This window comes from Lepeophtheirus salmonis, chromosome 5 (genome assembly GCF_016086655.4).
Source record: "Lepeophtheirus salmonis chromosome 5, UVic_Lsal_1.4, whole genome shotgun sequence".
Classification (NCBI taxonomy): Eukaryota; Metazoa; Arthropoda; class Copepoda; order Siphonostomatoida; family Caligidae; genus Lepeophtheirus; species Lepeophtheirus salmonis.
The window spans coordinates 15,372,828-15,398,274 of NC_052135.2; the positions used below are offsets into that span (position 1 = coordinate 15,372,828).

Below are 25,447 nucleotides of genomic sequence, written 5' to 3' on the forward strand. Positions count from 1 at the left end.
TTTCGAATCCGGTCTAGTTTTTAAGTTCTGTGTTGAGGCGTGTCCATGTTGGACAGTGGCAGGGTTGTTTGAAAAGTACGTACAAAAGCCGAGAAATGGTACTATTGGCGGGTATCAAGGTTATGTTTAGTTAATAACATATCTTGGAAGAATAAACACCAACTTTCAGCCAGATCGATCCATTCCTTTCTGTTTGGGATTCGTTTGAATGGAGGAATCGAATGGAAAGATTATGGCGACTATCTAGCTGAAAGTTGGCGTTTGTTCTTCCAAGAGATGCTACTAACTAAACATAACCTCAATACGCACCAGTAGTGTCATCTCTCGGACTTTTCAAACGACCTTCATATACCAATTTTCGAGTTTAGTCGAGTTCGATTTTTTTAGTTATACTTTAGTTGAGTTCAATCTAGGATAGTATACTTATTTTTGTTTAGAGTCTAATTCGAGTTGAACTATTAAGAATAGGAGGCAGTTTGATTGGCTAAATAATGATGCATTGTATTTTTCATCGGTAATTGAGGAATATATTTATTTTTTTAAATAAGTAATTAATTCAAAAAATGAATACACCAATATGAAAAGCCAATCATAATTATTAAAGATTGACGCATGATAAATATTTTTCATTTTTACTACATCAAATCATCTAATAAGAAGAAAGAAACTTTTGTAGTTTTTTATTGTTCCTTTGAGTGATACATGAAATTTGCTTCATCATTACACAAATGTTGCGAGTTTTGATTATTTGAGTTCAAGTAAAATTACATTTCCTAATAAAATATTTTAAACGAGATCGAGTTTTGTCCAGAAAATTGTCAGGGGGTTTGTAAAATCGTATGAGTAATCCCTCCAATCCAACACAACAATGTATACCCATTTATATGTATCTATTAAAACATACACATTTATTTTTGGTTTCGTTGTCATAACCAGGAGTCAAGGCCACTAAATTTCCTTTGCCAAAAACAAAACAAGATCCTTTATGTTGGACGAAAGTACGACATTATTATATGACATTTGAAATAAAAAAACATATAATTAAATGATATATTTAATTGTAAGTATTTTAGAAAGACGTATACATATATTGTATACATTGGAAATCGTCTAAAACATCCTTACATTTTAAATGGAATATATTGGAATAAAATAATACTCGTATTTTAATTACAAGAGTATCTTCTATTTATATTTCTTGGAAGACATATCATCTCATGAGCAAGCTATAAAAATGTATTACCCGCAAGGTGGTGTGACAGTATGTAGCTAAAAACTAGCGCCCTCAATGTTTGTAACATATATCTATTTTATATTCAGGGAGTTGTTAATTTTTGCACTCTCTTTCACTTTGTTTACAAACTAATATAAGTTGATAAAATAATGTTTAAATTTAGAACTTGAAAAATATTTTCACAATAAATTGACTGTGACAAAAAGTATTTGTAAATGTTTTGAAAACAAATCTTTTTATATCTGAATACATTGAAAGTTAATAATTTTACAACCTGGAAGGTTTAATTGTTTATTCCTCCAATTTATTTAATTTCTAACTCAAAAACGATTTTTTTACTATTTGCAATTTGTGAAAAAATATGATTTGTATAATTTAAAAATATATTCATTAAAATGGCAGACGCATGTTAGTATGCCATAACAGCTACTAGTAATTTAGCTAAAACAAAAAGTTTTGCAACTAGGTTTTTTGGGTGGGTTGGGAGGGGGAGTATACGAGACAATAAACATTTTTGAACTTTTTTTTGAATTATTTAGTGCATAATACAATCTTGAAAAAAAATCTAGAAAAGGAGAAACTCCTAATTAGTTTTTACTTCATATGCACGAGGGTGGTTTGAATCGAGGAATCGGAGGGAAGGATTATGGCAACTGTCTTTTGGATTCGTATGGAATAATCCTAATCGACTATCTGGAAAAGAGTAAAACTATTACAGGTGCATATTATGTATCCTTATTGGACCGTTTGAAAACAGAGCTACATGAAAAACGTCCACGATTGGCCCACAAAAAAATCATTTTCCATCACGACAATGCACCAGTTCACACCTCAGCTGTTGTGGTCGCAAAATTAATGGGAATAAGGTTCCAACTCGAGATACCCATGGCAAAAGTAATCTCACGCATCTTTACACTTCTGTCATCCATCACCATATGGGTTTTTATCAATTATTTCTTGATTAGTAACCTCAAAAGTGAGTCCAGAACGTTCAGAGTCACCTATAAACTGTTCTTGTTTTTTTTTTTTATTTTCTGAAACGTTTTTTTGCGGTTTTTTTCGTTCATTTTTTGAAATCACTTCACTTCCTCGATTCAAACGAATTATATACAGAAAGAAATAGACTGATCAGGCTGGAAGTTGGTGGGTGTTCTTCCAAAAGATGCTACTAACTAAACATAACCTCGATACGCGCCAGTAGTCCTATCTCTTGGACTTTGTACAGACTTTTCAAACGACCCTCGTATATCCAAACCTCCACACATTTTTCTTTGGTGCCCTCTCAATCAATTTTCTGCACTCAATCATACACAAATGTAACGAAAATTGTGTGTTCATTGATGTATCTAGTACCTAGTATTTTTTTTTCTGGGAAGGTAGTGACAAATATGTTCTACCTACGTATACAAAGAGGTGGGGAGAATGAATATATATTTGTATTTGTTTGCAAAGAAACGGAATTTAGTGTTTCTCTCTGTTAAAGGAATTCCCTTGAGTCTCATTTCCATGAATGCAACTTTTTAATTTTATGTGTGCTGTTCAAGGTCTATAATCTACATATGTGGTTCGTCAACAAAAAAAAAAGTTATATTACGAAAGATACTTTTTTGATTGTTCGCAGCAGAAAAGGTCATGTACAAGGGGGGGGAAAATATTAACTCAAAAATGGTGCAATCAAATCTGGAAAAGATAAAAATTCACCAAAGAGCAATATTTTTCGAGAAACCCGTGTTTTATTCTATAAACTACTTCGTATGAAAGAAACATACAGTTAAATACATTTAAATTTTAGACGAACAGCTAGAGAGATAAAAATATTGATTAAATTCCCACAACTTTCTTTATTTTCTTATGCATATGATAGATTTTGAATTTATTTAAAGTGTCATATCGGAGTCTAAAAAGTTACATTATGATTAAATAATGGTCAGTAGTTTTCAATCGCAGTTACAAAGAACAATACTGTGTTGTAAGCAATGTTGGGGAATATTAATTTTATATTAAATACTAATAATATTATTTTATATTATATTACATATTTTTGGATATCCCTTTAAGAGATTAACAATGCTACAATCAATTCGCCGAGTTTCCTAAATTGAATAATGATAAGGTGAATATTTGTTTATTTTCAGAGTCTTACTCTTCAAAAACTTAATTTATACTAAATTTTCTTCTATTTTGGATTATTTGAAATCATCGATTATTTTCGCCACTAGTTTCTCTAAATAAACTTCGAATATATGTATAGTTTTTGTACTCATTAACAATCATAAAGCAGCTGTTCTAACTTTGTATCGTTGGATTTACAGTATTAACTTACTCTTCACCAAACATTTCAGAATTATTTATTCTCCGGCTCATAGACAATTTATAATTTAGTGTTTCTACAAATAATAAAACATACCAATAGTCTCTTTAAATATTCAGCTTTAAGTATTTTAAGTTGGAAAGATAACTCTACACCCTCACATTTTATCAAACATAGCCCCTACAAATAACATAGACCCAGAACTTGACTTCTTTTTTGCTCGTCTTCTAATTGGATTAAGACATTTTATTTTTAACTTTAGTTATGATAGAATCAATCGAATAATATTTAATAAGCTATTAAATATTACTCAATTTTAAAGAGTGTTTTTTTTTTTTTTTATATTACTCGCTACTTCTTTAGAAAAATAATATTGTTATACTATTAGTAACTAGGAAAGTAATATTATTACAGTCATATTATAAAACTAACGCGTTACTACCCACCACTAGTCGGGAGAAACTGTCTGGTTCCCTGTTGAAAAATATGAAAAAAAAAAATATATACAAAGAATAATCAAGATTCATGTCAAATAACAAAAAAAATAATTCCTTGTATTCCATAGAATTTAATTAGACTAAAAAAATATTTGGTCTTCCTTCCAAAAAGATTGAGAACACTGATGTAGTTTACATTGCTAGAAATATCAACTACTACCAGAAATTTGAATATATGGCCCATTACAGGGGCGTCCGGATGGGGTGGGCTGGGCAAATTTTTGTCATTCGCGTAAATTATAAAGCAAAGCAAAAAAAATTAATATTTGAATTTTTTTTCAAAAAACTTATTTTTCTGTTAATAGATTTTTGAAATTTTTTATTCACTATGAATAGCTAAAGATTTTTTATATTTGAAATTTTTGAAGTTTTTACAAAAAATTTATTTTTCTGAGAATAGCTTTATATTTTTGTAATTTTTTTCCAAAAAATTGAATATTTAAAATTAATTTTTTTGTAAATAGATGTAGATTTTTGAATTTTTTTTTCCAAAAAATGTTATTTTCTGTGAAGAAGAATAGACTTTTTAGAAATTTTTTTCGTAAAAATACAAGTTTATATGTAAATAGCTGTAGATTTTTGAAATTTTTTTCCAAAAAATTAAATAAAATAAGATTTTTTCCAAAAAATCTTATTTTTTGTGAAGAACTATAGTTCTTGAATTTTTTTTTTAATTTAATTTAATTTTAATAGCTGTGAATTTTTGATTTTTTTTTTTTTCTAAAATTTATTATTTGAAATTTCATTTTTGAATTAGTTCTTCCAAAAAGCATGCTCTCCCCAAAATATAGTCCTGCAAACGATCCTACATTAATGAGCAAAATATGTTCGTTTATATTTATGAATTTAAAAAGAAAGATTGGGAATTTCTCATTTTCTTGATTTTTTTCAAGATTGTTTTTGTCTTAACGCCAAACTTTTACGCATATAATGTATCTAATGAATTGTGTATGTATTATTTTCAGGTAAAGGTCGGAGATTTAACTGCTGTTGGTCATGGATCAAATAAGAAATTAGCCAAACGTGCTGCAGCTGAAAACATGTTGGAGTTTATGGGAGTCTCGTTATTATCAAAGGAGGAGGGGTCATCTTTGAAGGTGAGATTATGATTTTCTGATGATGTATGGTCATGATAGAGTCTAATGATTTCTTCACAAATGCAATATCATTATTTAGGCTATTAATTTATGTTTGAAGAAATAAATATGTCTGTCATGATTAGCATCGTATATCTTGCTCATACAAAAAGTGCAATTTCTTTTGGCAAGATACATAAGTATGCATGTATGTATGTGAATAAATTATCTACAGTATGTATAATATTTTCATTTCTATATTTCACATTGTCTATTATTTCATTTTTTTATGAAAAAATAAAGATTTGGAGGCTTAAAGGTGTTCCTTTAGCTAAAAATACTATTGACAATGTTGGAATCATTTTACAAATATTTGGAGGTATTCTAAAAAAAAAAAAATGTAAAATTTGGAAAATTTAGATTCCGTTTCAAGCAATGTATGACTTTCCAGCCTTGCCTGGAGGTCATTATTAAAAATAAAACTGTGTTTTGACTTCATCAAACTGAATTAGAGTTCAAAAGTTAAGTATAACTTATTCTTATATCTATGTTAAGACACTTTGAATGACTTTTGCTCTTCATAGACCCAAATCAATGTATTTAAATATTCATAAAAATGATTCAAACTTTGTCAATCTTATATTTTTATCACAATGAAAAGTTTTTAATCTTTAAATCTTTAGTATTTTTTTTACAAAAATAGAATTGCACATGATAGACTCCTTATTCTCAAAGAAGTAGGGTTATATGAAATAACCTGGATATACCTAGTGTCCTATTCTTTTGCATTTTGAAGAGTTGAAAGAACTTCTATGACATGGTTGTTTGAATAAAAAATCAGAACTACTGTATCTAGCTTCAAAAGAATACCTTCAGCCTATTTGTAGCTCACTTAGAAAGAAAGATGAGTGTAAAAAGGTTACAAGTTGCTACTTTGATCCACGACAACATTTTCGAACAGCTGGGAATCAGCCACTTTTTGCAGTATGACGACAGGCCAAACTTGATCCCTAGATCAAAAAAAAAAAAAAAAAAAATGAAGGAAATTCATAGTAGAGTTTGTCATGAAAAGTTTCTGTTAGAGTACCGTATAATACGTCCAACTGTCCTCAAAATTATTCATACCATTGTTAATTTTTATGATTTTTATAGCTCTAACTTCGTCTCATCAGACCAAAAGGCCAAAGCTATGATCTTGTTTCAGATAGCCTCTAGCAAAGACAAGGCGATAGGGGCATGTTTTTTTCCTGAGCAGCCGTGTTTTCCGTGGCCTACGTCCATGAAAACCTCCTCTGTGCAAGACTCTCTCGATGGTGGACCGTGACACCTTCGTTCCTACCTGGTCAAGTGTTTCCTTTAGACTCTTAGTTATTGTTCAGTATAATTTTCTGGCAATTTTTGAGGGACACCTTTCACTGTAGGCATTCACAAGACCCTGACACTAAGGGCCCTCACTAAGCTCCTTCATCCTGACCATAATGACCAAAAATTGAGTGTGACGAGACGACTATTTATACTCTTATATAATAATGCTATTTCTTAGCTTGTTTTTTAACATTTGGTCATCAAAATTTGTTAAGATATCTTGAAAGAACTTTAACTCAAAGATCAACACGTTTCTCACATTTTTATTGACATTATTGTCATGGGTATGAATAATTGTGAGCAGTGCAGTTTTTGGTTATCTATCAATAAAATACGCATGAAATCAGCAGTTCCTTGAATTATGTATTGAAGTCATTCTTTCACTTGTTGATACATATAATTCATAAGCAAACTTGACAAAAATGCACTAATTTCATCACAAAAATGAAGAATCACAAGGGGTATGAATAATTTTGAGGACAAGTGTATATCGAAATGATTAATTGAGCTAGGATTCACTTCCAGCTTACCTCTATGCATGGATATTGCATTTAGTTAAAGGTTTTTATTTTCTTTCAACATTCTGATAAAAGGCTACTACATCTATCAAATTAATAGGTTAATTTAATTACTCTTTATATATTAAAAAAATGTATACCTATAAAATAATTACATTCCTGGTAATTTTGTTTACAATTTATCCCTCCCCTTACATCAATTTTACTAATCTACTGATTTCATGTACAATATACATGTTGCATAAATACCTTTAAACTAAATAACTTATCCATCCATCCATTAATCTACCAGGAGTTATTTAAAAAAAAAAGTTGTATTGAGTTATCTCATTAATGAAGATAAATTTTAAAAGTGCTTCAAATTCATTTATGTACCAAGTGTATTTTAGAGGGAGGAATAGTCAAAATTGCATTATAATTGATAGCGACGCCATTTTGGGGCTAATAGTTGATATTTTACCACATAAAAAATGAAACTTCATCAAATGGCATCAGATGTCTCCTCAACATCATGAAATTAAGCCATCTATCCGGAGTTGACAGACAGATTATGCAAAAGCGGAAGAGACATACATATAACTACCGAGAAAACTAATGAGGTATCTGACAAAATTCACTTTAAAGATCAAACATATGCTGATATCTATGTGAAATTTCTTGTGGGAGTAAATTTCTACGAGACGTTTTCTTTTAGCTTCCATTTCGACCATGTTGTCGATAGAAAAACTATTTGTTAATAAAAGAATAACCTCAATAACTAAACTTACTTCCACTTATTAAACTATTGTACTTTAAATATGGAGCATGAGAGTCTGTTTATGTACCATTTATTTGCTAGAGTCAAGAGATCCTTTTACTAAGTTATTCGCGTTCCCTCTTTTTCTTTGGAAAAGTGTAGTGCACTAGCTGTCCAACTCACCTGGTTTGTTGATTCTCTTTTTAATTCTTTTTGCATATTAAGTAAGTTTGCGGAGGATTTGAGATTATTATTTCCATTTCGCAAAAGAATGAATATTGGGAGGTGAATCTCCAAGACGCAACTTTTTATATATATAAACTAAAAATTTAGAATCATTACCTACTACCACGTCTCCTCTTCTTCTGCTCTTCCTCATTATTCTCCCTCTCCATCTCTTCTTCTCCTCTTCCATGCTTACGTTGAGGGGGAAGGCTCATGCTTAGATGTAGGACTTCAGTTTACTTTTAGCATCCTTTGCATCAGTCCCGTGTTTTTGCTGTTCTTGTACCTATATAAGTCGTGTTTTTCCCCTTATTTGAATTAGTCTTTTTACAAGTCCACTTAAACATGAATCAACCATTTTGCATCATCATCATCAACAAAATAATCTTCTTTGCTTCATGATAAAGGACTCGGTAGCACTTTAGAACATCTATTAAGACTCTGACATTATACATATATCCCTACACAAATAGTGGCAACACTTAAAACAACTTTTTCTGCTTTTCTTTTCTTCTCTTTGATTCACATATTACATACAAGTCTTTCATTTATCATGGATCCTCGACGGGAGCAAGGTCCAAGTGTGCCAGAAGACAGTGTCATGGTATTTCATGCAACTCAGAAACCATGAATTCGAATGAATGTTTTTATTTTTCCATATATACATATTCTTTTATATCTCTAGATTTTTTTATCATTTTTTGTTTGTGTTATTATTTTTCTTTCAATGAAATTGGTCATGAACTTAAGGGGATGTTGAATGAGCATGCGATCCTCCTTATTTAGATAAATCCTCAATTTTTTAGTCAGATTACGTGCATACTTTGTATGTATTTCATGGAATTGCATTTTGTTTGTTTGTTTAAAGCATTTATCTCACTCATGATTTAATTATCAGCATGAATATATGACCAACCATGGTTTTTTTTCAATTTAATCCAAAAAGCATGATAAAAGTGGTGTAATTTTGTGATAATGAAGTCATAGGGAAGTGCAGTAATAGTTGTCGTTATCTCTTATCAGATGTTATAAGTAGTGATGAGACGATTCCAAAAAAAATATCGATACCGATGCGATTCTTGTAAAAATTCGGGAAGCCTATTACGAATCTTTAATATTTGAAAATAATAGTTAAAAAAGACGATTTTCTATGGGGAGCTTCATAGGATTTTATATATATATATATTTGTGTGTGGGGATGGGGGGTTATAATTTTTTTAGAGAACAATTCCAAATATTGAATTTTTTTGGAGAAAAATTTAATAAATACATCATTATTCACATAAAATTAAATTTTTGGAAAACAAATTTGAGAAATTAAATTAAATTTTAATTATGATATTTTCCAGTTAAAAGTAAAAATCTTTTTTTTCATATCTTAGAAAAGTAATAATTGGTTAATACCAATAATAAATAAGAATTGGAATCGCAAATTATACATTATTTTCCCCATACCGATCCCAATTCCAGAAAAAAACTCCTGATTCCGATTAATCGTCACATCACTAGTGATTTGTGCCGTGTCTATGATTTTTTTTTTCTTTTGAGGTGTGGAGGGAGAGTGGGCTATTTGAAAAATCAATTTGGACAAAATGTGTTTTTTTAATTGCCAAATTAGAAAAATAAAGTTTTTAAAAAGTGAAAAAAGATAAAATATGACAGATAACTTTATTGGAAATTTTTAAAGTTAAATTGAACGAATGATACATTTTTTAGACAAGATGATAACTTAAAAACTGAAATACAATTAAATTTTGACAACAATGCAAAATAATTGACAATTTTACTATATTTTAAATCCTTACTCACTAACTTTAGGCGTTGCTTCACGTGCAATTTGGCTTTAACCCTTTCAGTATCATAATGGCTGATTACCTAATTTATTTTGAATTTCACAATAAATTTGTGTTCAAATGAGAAAATCTCACTTGGTAATATGATTACCTAGTTTTTATTTCTCATAACAGTTTTTTATAAATTAAATTTCAAGAGTTATTTCAGTCTGTATTCAAGCAATAACGATAAGTTATGGTGAAAATGTCATATTTTTTACATCTTGGGTATATAATTGAAATATATATGAATGATTTAAAAAAACTCAATTTAAAGTGATGTGTATATAATATAAAATTATGACAATCTGTGTTATAGATAATATATAACGGGTTTAATATGTATTGTATGAGATTTTGATACAATAAAGTACCAATGGTCAGTAATACTAACCATTATTTAGAACAGTGATCGGGGAACACGGGTAAATAAGAATTTTTTTGAATGCGAGTACTATTTCACAGTGTTAAATGAAATAGAGAACATGCCACTAGAGGGATATCCGCAGGGGATGGGCTGGAGGGTCTGTAGCTCTCCCTAAAAAAAAAAATATATATCTTTAAGGAATTTTTGCTTTTAACTAGATTTTTTTTAGCAAGAAAAGTTTTTACGGGAAATTAGGGCAAAAAAATTAATTTTTTCTGAATAGGTATGGATTTTTGAATTTTTTCCCTAAAAATTCAATATCTGAATTTTTTGTAAATAGCTGTAGACTTTTTTTCGATTGTTCGATTTTGTTTGGAAAAAATATAACAATTAAAATTGAATATTTGAAATATTTTTAATAAAAATCTAATATTTGAAATATTTTTAATAAAAATCTAATATTTGAAATATTTTTAATAAAAATCTAATATTTGAAATATTTTTAATAAAAATCTAATATTTGAAATATTTTTTCTAAAAATCTAATATTTGAAATATTTTTCTAAAAATCTAATATTTGAAATATAATTTCAAAAAATCATATATAAGAAATTTCATTTTTGAAATTTTTTTACAAAAAGCCCCTCCCCCCCAATAAAAAAATATATATATATATATAATTCTTCAAATGCACTTGTACTATTTAGGGGTAAATTAATTTGACTACAAGTTCTTTATTAGTAACGCTAAAAAAACTTACCCGACCTCTGATCTAATAGGAATCCAAACCTAACAGCATAAATTTTTAAATTATTTCGCACATTGATGTAAGGAAATATATCAAATTTCTTTAGTTTTTACATTAATATTACTTAAAGGGTAGAGATGGGAGGATTCAAAAATAAATTTCTGATGCCAATTGTGATACTTATTCTACTAACAAATTCCTGATTCAAATTTACATCCGATTCCGACTTTTTGTATGACAATGCTAACGGATCTGTAGAATATTTTACATCTCTTGACTAAAAGAATCACTGATTAGAGTGTAATAATGTTACAGTACTACCAGCGAGTCTAAAGGATATGCTGGTACAGTGCAGTATTGGCTGCAAATTCAAAATTATTTTTTCTAGAGGTACAAAAAATTTGGCTAAAATTGAATTTCGACTTTTATGTAAGTTTAGTTATTGTTCAATTTGGTTCTCTTTAGTTTTAGAGCATTTTTTGATAATAAATTATTTTATTACGATATTTTATAAAATTAAATGACTAAAGTCATAAATTCACAGGGTCGTGCCTGTATATTCAAGGCAATTTTTCATAATTTGTTTAATAAAAGTAATAAATGGTGAAAACCATACTTTAATAAATAGTACTAAAGTATTGGAATATGAGAATTGGAAATTCCATCTTATTTTACCGATTGGAGTAAAAAACACCTGTTACCGATTAATTGTCCCATCATTATTAAAGGCTTAAATATGACGAGGATTAAATTTGTCAAATACCTACTGATTGGGATACTTTCATGATTAACAATATGGAATCCGAATCATTCATAGATCAGGGTAGGTTAATCTAAAAAAGTTTGAGAAATATTATTTGAAGTAAGGATCTGAAGGGCACTCAATCCTGGCAACAAATTGTTTTTTATGTTTGCTTCTCACTAGCAATGGATGATAATTTTTTGGGGTACTCCCCCCTAATGATGAAATCATTATCCCTGATCACAAGTATGCATTTTTTGTGTCTTTGTATGCTCACTCATTCAAACCAAATCTTGAATGTGTTTTAAGTAACAGAGTTCAGATCATTGCTTGTTTTACATTTATAACATATGCTGCTTTTTGCAAATCATTACTTCATTCGAATTCATCTTTTTCTTTTCTCTCCTACTGTTCTTTTCATTCAACCTGCCACAGAATGTACCTATTGTGACCATGTGTTGGGTCACATTTTTTGCTTTATGTTTTATTGTATTTTTGGTCCTTTCACTCTGCTCCGAGTCCTCTTGTGCTTGCTGCAAGTGCTGCAAATGTTGCCAAGGGGATCCCAATACTGGTCGGGATCTAAGAGCAGCAAAAATTAACGCCATTTCCAAGCAGGAATACTATTGCTGACATCCTGTCCCTCCTCAGGCATTGAGAGCAAATTTTGCCCGATTCCCTTAACATTACTACTTCAGTCTACCTTATTCCTATTCGTTGTTAGATTAAAAAAAAGTATATGTAATTTGTATAGCCAATAATGAGACAAGGAGGAGAGGTAGGAAGCAGTAGTAATGTCATTGTCCCTAATTCACTATTCTACTCCACAAATTATTCATAAATCCTGATCAGATCTTCCCTCCAGTGGATATTCAGTATCTCCATCATCACCATCATTGCTGCTGTTGCTGTTGTAGGAGTCAGTCCGGAAATAATCCATCAATCAATAACCCCACACTGAATACCAGCTCATGCAATGCGAACAATATAACAAGCATCAACAATAACTATATTGGTGCGAATCTTGGAAGTCATCATCGAGGACTTCCTCCACTCTCCAATTCTAACAAAACCCGTATTATAGATAATCCATCATCCAATTCCCTTTTACCTAAAAATAATATGAGCAACAATGTGCACTCGCCCACATCCATGGATCGTAATAAAAGACCCTCTTGGACATCACGCATGCCTTCTTTTAATTCTGACAATGTTGTCATCACGGGTCTATGTCCAAACTTGGACAATAGTGATTTTCGATCCTCTGTTTTGTGAAACACATATTTAATTCTCTCTCTCCTCCCTTGTTCTCTATATAAAGTGTCGTCAACATCCTCGTATTTCTAACTCATTTTTGGGGACTATTAATAATCATAGAAATTAACATGTTGACTTTTAGACTTCATTATTTACATACATACGTACATGCAACATTGTATTTTCCTTTGTTCCTTGGTGAACAAGAAGGAGTATAAAAAAACACACTATTCTTGACTTATCTCAATGTATATGTTGTAATTTATAGCTGAACTCACTTACGAAAGAGAAAATGGAGAATGGAAGTGATGAGTGTAAGCAGGAGATGAGTGTTAAGAGTGTTGGATCCAGTAAGAAAAGCGTTCCTGGGATATTGTATTTGGACACGACAAACTCAAAGGTAAGACAAGTTTTTGCCGTTATTCCTATTACTCAGGTTATAGTGAAGGGAAAATGAGCGTATCAAAACCATAACAATATGGCAAGGTTAATAGAAATACAAGGTTAGACCATCATGTAATCTGCCTTGCTAGAATTCTCAATTTGATGTATCGTACCGACTGCTAGGCAAGACAGGCGGAGTTTGATAAAACATGTAACACATCATATTCACTATTGAAAAGCGTGGTGGTAGTCAAAAAACAGTCGTACACGCGTTATGGTGTAACCTTGTATTTCTATCAGCCTTGCAATATGGAAGCTATGGAAGTCGGCTTATTTGCTGTCGAACTTAATACTATAAATGTGAGGGCTGTCATACTTTGTGTTGTAGAGAATATGTAGAAATAAATGAAACCGAAAATGAACTTGCTAATCCGGACAATACAAATAATTCTTGGGATAAGAGCAGCTTAGCTGTCATGACGTTCGAGTCATCAGTTGCAAGCAGCCCTGAGAGGAAGAAAATAAATACAAATCTGACTCTGTACATAGCAAGAATATAGGCAGAAATTACTCAATTCTACTTCTAGTAGAACAAGGACATTCACTTATAACTTTCCCGCCAATTATAGATGTTACTCTTCGTCTTTTATGAGCACACGCGCAAAAGATCACTTTATATTTAGATATTCTCTTTTTAAGAATGGAATAATATTGATAACATATTTGAGAGAAAAAACACTATTCAGATTAACAATTAGAAAAAAATATAAATCCAAAGCATTTTTTAGCGTGGGAGTTTTGTTGTTGGCAACCTGAATCGTGTTTCCTTATTTTCTAAATATGTTATCGTTATTCTTTCATTCTGGTGGAGGGAAGATCAAGTATACAGTAATTAAAAGTGCGTGTGCTCATGAATGATGGAGATTAACACTAAGGAACTGTTGGGGATGTATAAGATTAAGTCTCTATTGGACTCAGAGTAGAATTGAGGGTCGATATCGGAACAATTTCTACCTTTTTGCTTTCTGAATACGGATTAAGACTAGTCTTGTGTTGGTCCTTATTTATTCGGACCAGTCTAGTCATAAGACCGGTCCTTAGGACTGTCATTTCTTGGGACCGGTCCTTAACTGTCAGTTCTTGGAATTTTTTATAAAAATATCGAGGGTATATTCAGCCAACTAAGATATATGAAATATGTATTAAGATTATTGCACATATCTTGCAAAAAATATCATGTTTTTCATTATAATACTGTTACTTAGCTATATAATCTATTCCATAATATAAGGAAATAATAAAAAACGGAAACCCACCCTCATTGACGTCATAAGGTATATATTTTACCTTCTTTAAGGACTGACAAGTGTCACTGGAGTGGACCGCGGCCCTTGGTCCGAAATAAGGATCGATACAACATTATTAAGATATTGGTTTATTTCCTTCTTATCATGGCTGCTAATCGAAAGGAAGGTCATGACAGCTAAGCTGCTCTCCTCTTAAACATTCTTCCAATTGTCAGGTTGATAAGATTAATTGTCTGTTTTCTATTTATTAAATCCATAAACTGATTACAATTTAAAAACCTATTCAAGCTTTGCTCCTGAGAAACAGTTTGATGAATAAATATAATTATTCAGGGTGTCAACGGACCACTGTTTTGAGGTCTCCTCAGAGGTTCAAAAATGCGCTCATTTTCACATCTTTTAATTAAAGCTAATATGTTTCATTCATATTTAACTTATCCTCTGTTTATTAGGTCAATGGAGAAGATGAAACATCATCCAAGAATTCTTACAAGTCCACCAAGTCTGACTCAGTGAGCAGATCCAACACTAAGGTCCTTGTCAACAACAAAACTGCCATTAATAGTAACAATAATAATAATAGCAACAACAACTCAAAGAGTAACAGCAACAACAACATCATTATCAAGAAAAACCTCAACAATGCCAATCATGACCTTGACTTCCTTGAGGATGCGGGTGAGGCCAAGGTCAAGCTTCAAAAGTTGTCCGAGATCTTTAAATTTTCTGTGTCTTACTCGGATTTTCAAAAGAGAGGGAAAAACTCATCCTCATCTTCCTCAGAGTACCTTACTCTTGTATCTCTTTCCATGAAACCCGCTCAGGTCAGTACAAATACATTTATTTTATAATTTCATTTTGTGTCTTGCTCATAGAAAATATATGGCCCGTCATCACAAAAGCAAGCTAGACTCACTTTTATCCATGTTGAGTCTAGATTATAGTTGTATTCTTCGACGAATTATCGTCCATTTTTATTAACCCTCTCGTTTCGCCGCAAATTGCATTTAAAGCAGTCAAAATGGACCGTAACAATGCAAAAATGAGAAATTGATCCATTTAATTTGAAAGGGTGATATTGGGGCACATATAAGTCTCTTAAATCAAATAAAGGTTATAAAACATAGCTAAAATTCTTGGATATCTTAATTCATCCCACAAATTTAAAAACAATACAGCGTATTGACTCCAATATGTCTATAAAATATTTGGTTGTATATATAAGAAGTAAAAAAAATGGGATTTTCTCTTTTTCTTGTTGAAGATTATTTTTATATTGATGCGCCACTTATACTGGGTAGACCTTTTAAATCTGCTGCACCGAAAAAATGAAACTACACTTTTATTTTTTAATATTTATTGAAATCAAGATATATACATGTTTATTAGGTTATAGAGAAGACATTTATTTAATGAAACCGCCTCGATCCGGGTGCAGAAACAGTAGCACGCCTTTTGAACTTGCGACGGCCGGATGGAGGCAAATGTGCAGCGGATAGCATTAATCAGGCTGTCCTTTGTGTGGGGGCTTATTTTGATGTTATTCTCGACGTAGGATCACACCCAGTAGTCAAGGGGATTCAAATCTGGGGAGGAGAGGGAGGGGGCAATGTGAGAATCGTACCTTCGTTATGAAATACTAATCTTGAATCTGGCGGAACCCTGACACCACCGAAAGAAAACTCAATTTTCTTGATTCTGATGTACATCCTGCCAAGGGCATTCGGATCCTTACCCAGCAGGACAGTCAAGAAGGCAGTAGGACGTTTCTGGGGACAATGTGAACGTGTGGTCCAAGCTAAGGGCTATTTTATTGATTAAATATCAAACACATTCTTTTTCAGCCACTCCTGGGTGGCATTGTCCTTATGGGCGGGGTGGATTCCTGCTGCTATACCAACATGTGATGTGTCCAAATCTGCGGCAATTTGCCGCTTAAGGGTCGTGAGACCCCCATCAAAGATCTCCTGGGCCTTGCTGATGAACTCTTTGTTACTGACCTTGTTGATGAACTCCTTGTTACTGAACTTCCTGCGGCCCGCTGGGTAGTTTACCTTCCTTTCCACGCCTCCTGGGGATTGTCGCACTCTTTAAGGGTAGCTCTGATGCTTGTAACCGTTCATTCTGGCCTTTTTTAGATGAAAGAAATCTCATTGTTGGATCGTCATTAAGAATAAGTTGAATAGCGGCGCATCTTCGATCTCTCTCATTGAAAACATTATCCTTTTCCAATGTTAAAGAGATGTTATTGTCTCTGCACTTTGTTTGTAGACAAACAAAATATTACGAAAACTCTTAGCAACAGAAAAATCAGTGCCAGTACAAAATATTTGGCTGTAATGGCACTACAAAGTTGCGGCAGATTTAATTGTTCCACCCTGTATAGAGTGACGAAAATTTACTTGAGGGCACTGTTATTAGATGAATTTATGTAAGCTGTTAAATTTATTCTATTATTATTTTTGCCTTTTGTAATACTGCAAGATTTTCAAGTTAATATAGCTTGCAACAGTTTAAATGAAATTCTGTGATTACTATCTATGGTCTCTTTTCCCTTTTCCAATTTCCCCCTCCTCAGATGTTAGTAAAATTTAATACATGAATAGAGTTGTAAATTTCCAAACACTGCCGGTACGTAAAAGAAAAAAAGGACGTGGTAATCCTGACAATTTGAAGAATGCTTAGGAGGATAGCTGCTAGTTGTCAAGTCTAGCTTAAAACAGCTATGAGAGAGGAATTAAGGGAATGATCACAAATCCTACTCTCTGTTTGGAAGAACATAGGGAGAAAGTACTCTGATGTTGATGAGGGACTTATATATGTACACTTGTTATAACTCCCCAACAAATTCTGGGGTTCACTCAGTTTAAAGTGAATTTAAGTGAATTTCCAAGGAGCTATTGATTTAAACACTTCATTTAGAAAAAGTACAGGGGTTGTCTGTAGAAAAATACAAGACTATCTTGTTAATCGAATATCAAATTTCGATTATTGAGTTGAAACTCAAACTTCAACTGGATAATTATTTTTTGTAAAAAATTTCAACATATCTGATCCGTCAACATATAAGCAATCTGGAATCGTTTTAATGAAGGTCGATGAGTAAACTGAAAGAATCAATGAAGTTCCGTTCTTTGAATTATATTAACATTTTTTATATCTTGAGTGGAAGCCGTAGTTTTTAACTGCTTCATTAGGTGTGATCCAAATTCAATATACAATGTCAAACATAGAAATAGATGGGCTTCTATTAAAATAAACTGAGTCTTATTAAATTTTTTAATGAGGAACATTGCAAAAGGCTTAAAGCCTTCCCTAAAAATAACCCTTTGCCTGCAAATGATATTTTGCTGATATAAGGTTGCATAATGAAATCAAATGATTCTTTCATATGAAGTAAAATAGCTAGAAAAAGAACTATCATCTCCCCCTCCTCCAATTTCTTCTTTTTTATACTAGCCTACACTTCATATATTTAAATGACGTACTGAGATCTTAATTTTATGGAAGTATTTTGTTGTGAAAATATTTGTCTATTTATGTATGTAATAAAAATTAATTATTCAACTCTATTTTGAATTTTAATAATCCTATTTTAAGTATTATGAATCAGAGATTGGCGTCATCTTATGATTATATCACAATGCTGTATTTTTTAAAATATCGTACATACATAGCTAGACTGAAAATATTATATCTACTGGTGTTGAGACTTGTTCCAAGATCTATTTTTTTCAATTTCGGTATGAAAAGATTTTTTCTAGACCGCTATTTTGGGACAGGTCGCGATTTCACACTGTATACAGATATTTAATCGTTTTGAAATCGTGGAATGATTTTTTTTGTGTCTCAATCTATGGGCATATTTTCTTCCCTATCCTGATTTATGATTTGTATAAATATGATTTATGCAACATCCTTAACTTTATATAACGTTATTTGTATGTGTGTCATGAACAATTTATCTACAGAATTTGTCTAGGCCGAATTTTAAATGAGACCGAACTACTTTGTATTATGAATAAGTTAAAAAGATTAAAGAAGAGTGTCGTTTTTCATCATTTTTCAGCCTAAAAATGGAAATATATCGAGTTCAGAACAAGACACATAATGAATAAAAACACTTTAACATAAGTTTTATTAGTCTTTCTTTTAATTTGGGGATTGCTTTAAGGGTAAAAAATGACTCTGAACGATAGTAATACCGAATTACTATAATTCCAGATATATCATAATTCAGATGTCAGAGAGAAAAACTGAGATCTGTTTTAGATTCTGCGCTCATAGATAAATTCGATTATTGTCTTCAATTCATTTGTTCAAAATTTCCCTATCCCCTAATTGTTCCCCTGTGTAATCACTGTACACAAAATATTTAATTCAGCTTGCCAATTTAATTTTGCTAATAATATTTTTGCAATTTTTTTATTTCAGGTATCACATGGCTCTGGAGCAACCCCTCAAGAAAGTCAAGAGGATGCAGCCAAATCTGCCCTCAAATTTTTATCAGAAAATGGAATAGAAGTGTCTTCAAGCCCATCCTCAAATGAGAATGGGTGTACCAATATTAATAATAATTGTAGTTAAATATGGACTTGAATAATTGTTGATCTATTTTCAACATGATGATGAGATGATGATATAGCAGCAACGTGAATGTATGTATATCCAAAAAAAACTAACAAATATGTGATCACAAAAATGAATCGTGAGAATAAAGAAGAAAGATGTTTGTAGATATGTATTTAGCGCGGCGTTACCTCACCAACACACACAAAAAGTCAGCTGTCGATGACTGTTTCTTTTCTCCTAATCAGTGTTCTGAACGTTGATTGGTTGAATTAAAATGAGAAGTATTCCATAGTTGAGAAGATTTGGCGAATAATTGTCTCACTACCAACTGTTATTGGGCCTTTTTCTCTCTCTTTCTTTTCGCATGAATGGTTGCGTGATGCAATGAAGGTAACAACGTGTTAGGGAGGATCTGCTTTCACTACTATAGAACTTCTTCTCTTAGTTTTTGGCTTCATCTCTTTATTGATTGGTTATTAAATCGGATATATTCGCTTCGTCGTTTCATGTCATTAATTATTATTTTATTTCTCTCTAAAATAATTGTTGTCGTTACTTAATTTTATCTGTTCTTGTTGTTGTATTTATGTTCTGTTACTATTATTTGATCATTTTTTGCTTGTTTACTCACATTGCCGGTCATCCCAATCAATAATGGAAGCTTTGGGGAATTCTCCATTACTGCAAACTCATGTATTTAGAAAAATAATGATAATAATACGTAAAATATAATCTAATTCACACATTCCGAAGATTCATTCTGAAATTATTATTGCTATTATCGAAGAACAACAAATGTATAGGTGACTAAGAGATACATACATAAAGGACCGACTCACTTATCACCATCATCAAAATATATTATATCATCGTCGTCTTTTTGTTCTGAAATTATTATTATTACTATTTTAAAAAGAAATTATTTTTCTGTGTTTTTGTAAAATCTACTTTAATACTTTTTTGTGTTTATGAAATCGTTATTATTTTGTGTATTATTTTATGTTTGATGCATGTTTATCAGTTTTTAATTGTATAATTACATACATATGATGCATATATATTTATAATTTATACATTGTTGAATTAATGTAGAATATTGAAGGCTAAAAAATGAATAAAAACTTTTTTCATTACAAGGAATTAGTAATCATGATTTTTGGTACGTAAGCATAAAAAAAATCTTGAACCAAAATCAAGAAAGGACCAGTATACTTTTTCATATATATGTACATATGACATGGTTTGAGATCCAAAATGGGTAAATATCAAGTTTCGAATTCTTAGAAGTAATACATGTTTTCCAAACTAAAATATTAAAACAAACAAAGCTATACCCCCCTGAGTCCTGTTTGAACAACCCTAGAAAGCAAACCCTGATAAGTCCCCTCAATCAAGACATCTAATCATCATTAGATCGTTACAAGTAACAGAAAAAATAGCGAAGTAAAAATAAAAAAAAATTCTCCCTATTTATGAATAATCTTAATATACCTAAAGCTACAAACCCTCCCGCAAATTATATTATTAAGGGCCACGGAGACTCACCTACTGACTGAAACGGATAACGAGTAATATTAGACAAATAGCTTTGAAGAAAATCCAATGATTATTTTCAAAATAATCTTTTGAAGATATAGAATATGAAAATAAGCCCCGTTTTTATCATCCTCTATCCTAATAGGATAAGGTTGGAGTTAACCCCTGCTACTTTTGTAAACACTGAACCTTTCGTCAACTTAGTGTATAAGATGATGTTCAAGAAAAAAAGAAAATTTTATTTTTATTTTTTTGGTATGTATGTATGTTTTGAGCAGTATGAAACCCTATCATTTAACCTTAGTAAGACCTTGAACAACCACAAATTTATATATAAATCCTAACGTAGGAGGGAACCCCAGAAAGGCTAATAACCTCCTTCCTCTTAAAGACATCTGCTGAATATATTCTGCCTCCAAATTGTTTTGTAAATCTCAGCAGGGTAGTTGTATTTAAATCTGAAACCAGAAATAGAAAATACACAATGGCTTTTTTTTAGGTACGTCTAATCTAAGGGAAATAATAATATCTCTTCAGCATTTTCAAGTTCTACAAATGAATCAATTAGTCAAACACCTGTGGTTTTGAGAACCTGTAGTTATTTTGTGACAAAAATTGGACATTGATTTTGTCAATATCAAGTAGCTGCTGGTAATGTGATTGCGCAATATCAATTTAAAGCTGATTAAATTAACAATAAAATAATAGGTAAATCAATACTGTAGGTCTTTTCCTATTAGTAGATATGGCTACCTAAAGCCAGGCATTTATCGAATAGTGTGAAGTTTTTATTCCCGATAGTCACTTGATACATCTTTTTTAAACGGCCATTGCACAAAAGTTATGTAAGAAATAATTAAAAAGACAGTTTTATTTTAAAGTCCTGGATACTATCTATCTTTTTAACATAAATTGTGGTCTTTTAAAGGTACATTGTACATTCTATAAGTCTACAAAATCGGGATTTAAAAATTTTGTAAAGTAAAAACAGTCATTTTTGACGAAAATCGGTCACAAATCCAAATTTCTTCTTTAAACCACTGTAAATAAAGTATGGAAACTTTAAAGAATAATAATATACATACATTTTTATCCTAGAAAAATTCATTAAACAATTCTCAACGCTTATTTTCTATCCTAAATATTTCTTCACACATTTGGCAGTGAAACCGTGGTCAAATCTTCAAGCAAGTCATATAGCCAAATATTTCAAGGACATATTTGAGTCCATTATAGACTTATTCAAGTTTGTGGTATATGTTGAAATCCTTCAGAATTTTATTCTATTTAAGAAATTTATATAGGCCCCGATAAGGCTCTTTCAAGTATAATTTATCCATTTCTCATGCTTTTAGTGAGACGATTAGTTTAAGCACAATTTGCAGCGCCTCCAAAGGGTTCATAAGAATAACTTGTTGATAGAAATTGTCAATATTTTATAGGAGAATACAAATGTTATTAACATTCAATTTTGAGAAAAATCTCTCTAGCTTGCCTTTATGTTGACTCAATCCTATATAACAGTCTGAGTAAACACCACTTGTTTCCTATTCATTTTCCCTTCTACATAATTTAGAACGGCACTTTTCTCTCCTTGTCGTCTCAATGACCTCAAAATTATTATTTTTGTCTTAAGTAACTATACAGTATATGTATGAATGGGTCTAGTACAAAAAAATCCTTTATTTTTTAGATAAATTGTTTTATAATCTAGATCTCGCGTTTTTATAAATCCAATCGGGTTAATCTAGATGGCATTAGAAAGATAAGATTTCGTATTAAAAGTACTTCTGACACAATTTTATTATTGCTTGACTCTGTATTGTTAATCGAGTATCAAAGATGGAAATAACCAAAGAGAAAATCCGCTATATTTTACAGTTTTTATTTGATAAGGCCGAAAACGTAAGCCATGGGGATAAAAATGTAAATGATGTTTATGGTCCAATTATCGACAACATCCATAAAATTTTGGAAATAGTAGAAGTCTACTGTCATGTCATGTACATCTATTTCAATTGCCTAATAGCTAAATTTTGCACAAAAATCGTTTGGAACCACTTAAATAAGGATGGATTAAAAAAGAAGCCCGATGTTTGGGTGCCACACAAGTTAACTCAAAAAAACCTCATGGATTGAATTTTCATCTTTAAATCCCTGCTTAATCCCAACAGAATCGGTCCATTTCTGAAGCGGATGGTTACTGGCGATGGAAAGTGGGTCACTTACGACACCATCAAGCGAAAATGGTCTTGGTCTAATTCGCAGTAAGCCTGCCCAAACGGTGGCCAAGCCAGGATTCACGGCCAGGAAGATTTTGCCGTGTGTTGGGTGGGATTGGCAGGGAATAATCTAGTATGAGCTTCTAACATATGCCAAACTCTTAATTTCGAGTTGTACTGTCAACAATTGGACTGTCTGAAGGAAGCCATCGCCCATAAAAGGAGATCATTAGCTAATAGGAGAGGAATTATGTTCCATCAGTAAAACGCCAGGCCATACACATCGATATTGACGTTCCAAGAGCTTGGTTGGAAGGTTCTTATGCATCCACCTTTCCGTTCGGACCTGGCAACAAGTGATTACCAACTGTTCCTCTCTATGGAGAATTATTTTGGGAGGGAAAAATTCACCTCAAAAGAAGCTTTTGAAAATCGACTCTCCCAGTTTTACCCAATAGGGACGAACGTTTCTATGGATGAGGATTTTGAAATTACCTTCAAAATGGCAACAAGTTATAGAATAAAACAGTGCATATTTAACCTAAATCGAATAATTCTTATAATGCTAAATAAAACATTGAAATTAAAGAAAAAATAAAGGATTTATTTTTGCTAGACCTATATATATACCTATATAAAGAATCTTTGACTTCCTTCCGAGTTCAGAAAGATGCCCTTTCTTATCAAAACTAACATATCTTTGTTGAGTTGATTGTTTATTAATAACGATATGATTTTTGTAAAGCGCGAGGAGAAGACGGGAACGATACTTATGGGACTACTGAACAAAGTACCCTCCATAATATCATCTGCCTACTATATAATTTGTGGGGAAAATTACTGCTATAAAGTGGAGAATCTCCTTATATTTAGAATAGCATTATTGCAGGGAAAATATCAAAGTAATTTAAAAAATATATATATCCTATTACTATTTAATTCTTAGAGAGAGATGTTATCACCGAAACGATATATTAAAGAATGAATAAGAAAAGAGAAAAAACACACGCACCAACTGTTTTTTTCTTTGAAAAATATCATATCTATCTATGAAATGTATTAAGGTATTCTTTTAATCATCAATAGGAGATTTTTTTTTTGTGGCGAATAATTTCTGAAATTAGTTATCACCATGCTGAGTAGGCACAAACTCATGGTATATCTAAATAAATATTTTTGGTTCTGTATGTGGACATAGATTTTTCAAAAATATCCAGAGGGAGAAAAAAAAATTTTTACAGGGTTCGGAAACAAAACGTGGACTGACTGACTGATTTTAGAAAAATGTCAAGAATTTTATTTTTTGATAATTAATTTTGAAATTTTTTTAAACAAAACGTTGAGACACGACCTTTGTGGACATGTTCACTCATTTTGGCCGCCCTCAGCAGCAATCACAGCCTCCACACGGCGGCGGAAATCCTTGCAAAAGTTGATGTTGAACTTCTCGGACAAGTTATTCCACTCCTTCACAATGGCAGCATTCTGGGAGTCCACGTTCGGATGATATGCCCGGTTAGTCTCCCTCTCCAAAGTGCCCCACACAGTAAAGTCCAACGGGCTTAAATATGGTGAAGATGATCGCCACATTTCATTGGGCCAAAAATCAGCCATATTGTCGGCACATAACTTCTGGCATTTGACCGATGTTTGTGAGGGTGCACACGAAGTTGTCTTCTAGGTAGGTGGCCTTGAGCCATGGCAGTAAGATGAACTTCAGCACCTTGTGGTAGGCCTCCTGGCCGATTTTCTCCCCAGCCTTAAAAAAGAAGAGAGGCATCTACTTACCGTCGGACGCCTTTTTCATCTTGGCCACTTGAAAATGAGGATCCTGGAGCACTTTATAATGTTTATAATCTCTGCCATCTCAATTTGGGCATCCAGTAGGTCTTAGATCATCTACATTTTGCTTCTTGCTCACTCATAATGAAGGATTTGAGAAATGTTTCGTATTGTTTACTTATGCAAAAAGGAGAGGAGAATGGGAATATTCAGGGAAAAATAACAAAACCTTTCTATTATAATTACATAATTAGCATTTATGAACACTCCAGATTTTGCTTCCGAACACTATATATATATTCAAAACTATTTATTAAAAAATCCAAACTTTCAATAAAATATCCCAATTGAAAATAAATCCCATGAAGCTCAATGGTCAACATGCAGAGAAAAAAGTATTATTCTCAGTTTAATGTGTATGAGTTCGATACTCAGTAGCTCCAAAAGAAGTAAATACAGATAAATAGGAACTACTTTAAACTTCATCCAGATCCATAATGTGGATATTCGGGGTTAAATCATACTAATATAAAAGGTTGTGTGAACAATACACTATAACTTCCACCACAATTGTTTTGACAACAAACAATAGTCATCATGGAACAAGCAAGGAGAGACGCCATCCTCGAATTGGCTCGCGCGGGACACGAAAACTTCTGCTATCTACAAGCTTCTTAACTTCAAGGCTGTGAATGAGAGCCTCCGGTACAGGTCATACCGAATGGCCAAACAACAC

General features: G+C 31.8%; 1 protein-coding gene across 1 annotated transcript in view; it reads left to right on the plus strand.

The window, feature by feature from the left end:
* Positions 1–20,312, plus strand: part of LOC121117113 (double-stranded RNA-binding protein Staufen homolog) — a 40,223-nt gene extending 19,911 nt beyond the window's left edge. Inside the window, 4 exon segments of the mRNA XM_040711413.2 lie at positions 5,008–5,139; positions 13,177–13,308; positions 15,052–15,423; positions 19,034–20,312. Coding sequence (XP_040567347.1) covers positions 5,008–5,139; positions 13,177–13,308; positions 15,052–15,423; positions 19,034–19,186 — 789 coding nt within the window. The 3' untranslated portion in view covers positions 19,187–20,312.
* The last annotated feature ends 5,135 nt before the right edge of the window (positions 20,313–25,447 follow it).